The 1,803-nt window shown below is 39.0% G+C and overlaps 1 protein-coding gene across 1 annotated transcript; it reads right to left on the minus strand.

Annotated features, from left to right (window-relative positions):
* Positions 1 to 36: 36 nt before the first annotated feature.
* On the minus strand, positions 37 to 1,563 carry LOC121966719 (hydroxyacyl-coenzyme A dehydrogenase, mitochondrial-like). Its single transcript, XM_042516784.1, has 3 exons — positions 1,459 to 1,563; positions 1,293 to 1,365; positions 37 to 159 (listed from the first exon to the last, which is right to left on the minus strand). Exons 1-3 carry the CDS (start codon positions 1,561 to 1,563, stop codon positions 47 to 49), a joined length of 291 nt encoding a protein of 96 aa, XP_042372718.1. The 3' UTR covers positions 37 to 46.
* Between the last annotated feature and the right edge of the window lie 240 nt (positions 1,564 to 1,803).

Here is a 1,803-nt window from a genome sequence, read left to right on the forward strand (position 1 = left end):
ACTGTCCCCAGTATACCCCGCTCTAGGGGGCCCTGGGACATATGAGTCACCCCAGGCGTGGACTCCAACGTGGTGGCAGTCTCAGGTACCAAGGTGGTCCATAAGGTAGGAGGGAGAGTGGACGCCATTCCATGCCATTAATTAGGAAAGCTGCGGCTCCTTGACAATCATAAAATAGCAAGTCGAAGAAACTTTCAATATTATCATAGTATAGTATTTTGAAAAAAATGTCAAAGATAAATTATATCAAAAAACTGTCAAAAAATCTAGTCATAAAACATCAAAAATACTCAATTTAAGGTAAATTGAGTAGAGTGAAAGGCTATATTTCTTTCATTAAGTGCCAAATTTTATAAGGCCCACCTTGTGCCCCCAAATACAAAAAAATAAAAACAATAACAAAAAAAACCCACCACAAAGGTGCCCTCTTGGGTGCCCCTATGACAGATAAGAAGTGTTAAAGTGCCCTCTAGGGTGCCATCCCTGCGGAGAAAATGAGATGCATGCTGTCCCACTACGAGGTAATATACTTAACGTGTGCTGGTGCCATTTTTTCACCCCCACCCCAACCTGAGTCTGCCACTGCACGAACTGCTGATAAAAGACTATTTTCCTTCTGTCTTACAGAATAAGGAATTGTAATGGGCGCTTACCTGCACACCTGAAAACAAGAAAAGGGAAAATACTTGAAATAAATAGGTTTAACCTCATGAATTAAAATCTGTTACTGCCACGCGGTCGTATGCCTCCTCACACCAGTTACACAAAATATTCTTTACATCCATGTTGGTAAAAACATGGATGTTTAACAAACATTTTCCCTGAAAGAATGAAATTGTTAGTATTTTCTTCTCTCTTGGAGCTGTAAGAGAAAAATAGAAGCAATAGCCTAAATGAATTGAAGTGAAAGTGAATGTTTGTGCCAAATTTGAATAAATTCCCTGAAAGTGTTATTGAGATATCGCATTCACAAGATTCAGACAGACAAGGTCACACTGACCTTGAACTTTGACCTATGACCACCAAAATGAACTTAGTTCATCCTTGTCTCCAGGTGCACATTTGTGCTAAATTTGCAGACATTTCCTCAAGGAATGAGACGGACAAACAACCCCAAAACATTATGCCCATGGCCTCGGCTATTGCCGTTGTAGAGGAATAACAAACCATATCTAGTTACTTGAACTAGATGTTTTTCCTCTTACAATCCCCCCAAAAAACATAGTAACAAACACTTTATCAGAGTTAACAATCCCAGTACACACAAAGTGGCAATTTTAGGATTGACATACCTCTCTCATACAACCGGACAGCCTCCAACATGTAGGGAACAAGCAGGCGGTTTACAATGAATCCTGGTGTATCCTGTATAAAGAGATGTTTGATGCTGTTGAGTGGGCTGTTGCATATATTTTTTAAGAGAATACAACTTTAATGACATCAGACATCAAATCTCACCTTGCAGGACACTGGTGTTTTTCCAAGTACTTTGCTGAAGTTCAGGAGGGACTCGAAAGTTTCTTGGCTTGTTGCTGAGGTTGCAATGACCTGTGAAAGATTCATACTAAATTTAAGTTAAATAACCTAATTAGGTGTTCCTAGCATTATACAATATGTTCGGGCACATTTAAATTCTTAGGATTTCCCTCCCTCTTGAAGCTGTGAGAAAAAAAGACTAAAATCACAAACTGAATCACTGTATTCTATAAATTGTGTCTGTACACTGTTGGACAATATGACCAAAATAACTGACTAAAAGCATGGCACAAACTGAAAACAATGCCTTCTGCATGGAGGTATATA

This window comes from Plectropomus leopardus, unplaced genomic scaffold (genome assembly GCF_008729295.1).
Source record: "Plectropomus leopardus isolate mb unplaced genomic scaffold, YSFRI_Pleo_2.0 unplaced_scaffold2567, whole genome shotgun sequence".
In the NCBI taxonomy this organism is placed as follows: domain Eukaryota; kingdom Metazoa; phylum Chordata; class Actinopteri; order Perciformes; family Serranidae; genus Plectropomus; species Plectropomus leopardus.

Bases quoted from the DNA above. Each gene is read 5' to 3' on its own strand.
- LOC121966719 (XM_042516784.1), bottom strand. From the start codon at position 1,563: ATGAATCTTTCACAGGTCATTGCAACCTCAGCAACAAGCCAAGAAACT. The intron at 1,366-1,458 runs GTGAGATTTGAT...CTCTTTATACAG, and splicing joins AAACACCAGTGTCCTGCAAG to GATACACCAGGATTCATTGT. The intron at 160-1,292 runs GTATGTCAATCC...ATGATTGTCAAG, and splicing joins TGTCCGGTTGTATGAGAGAG to GAGCCGCAGCTTTCCTAATT.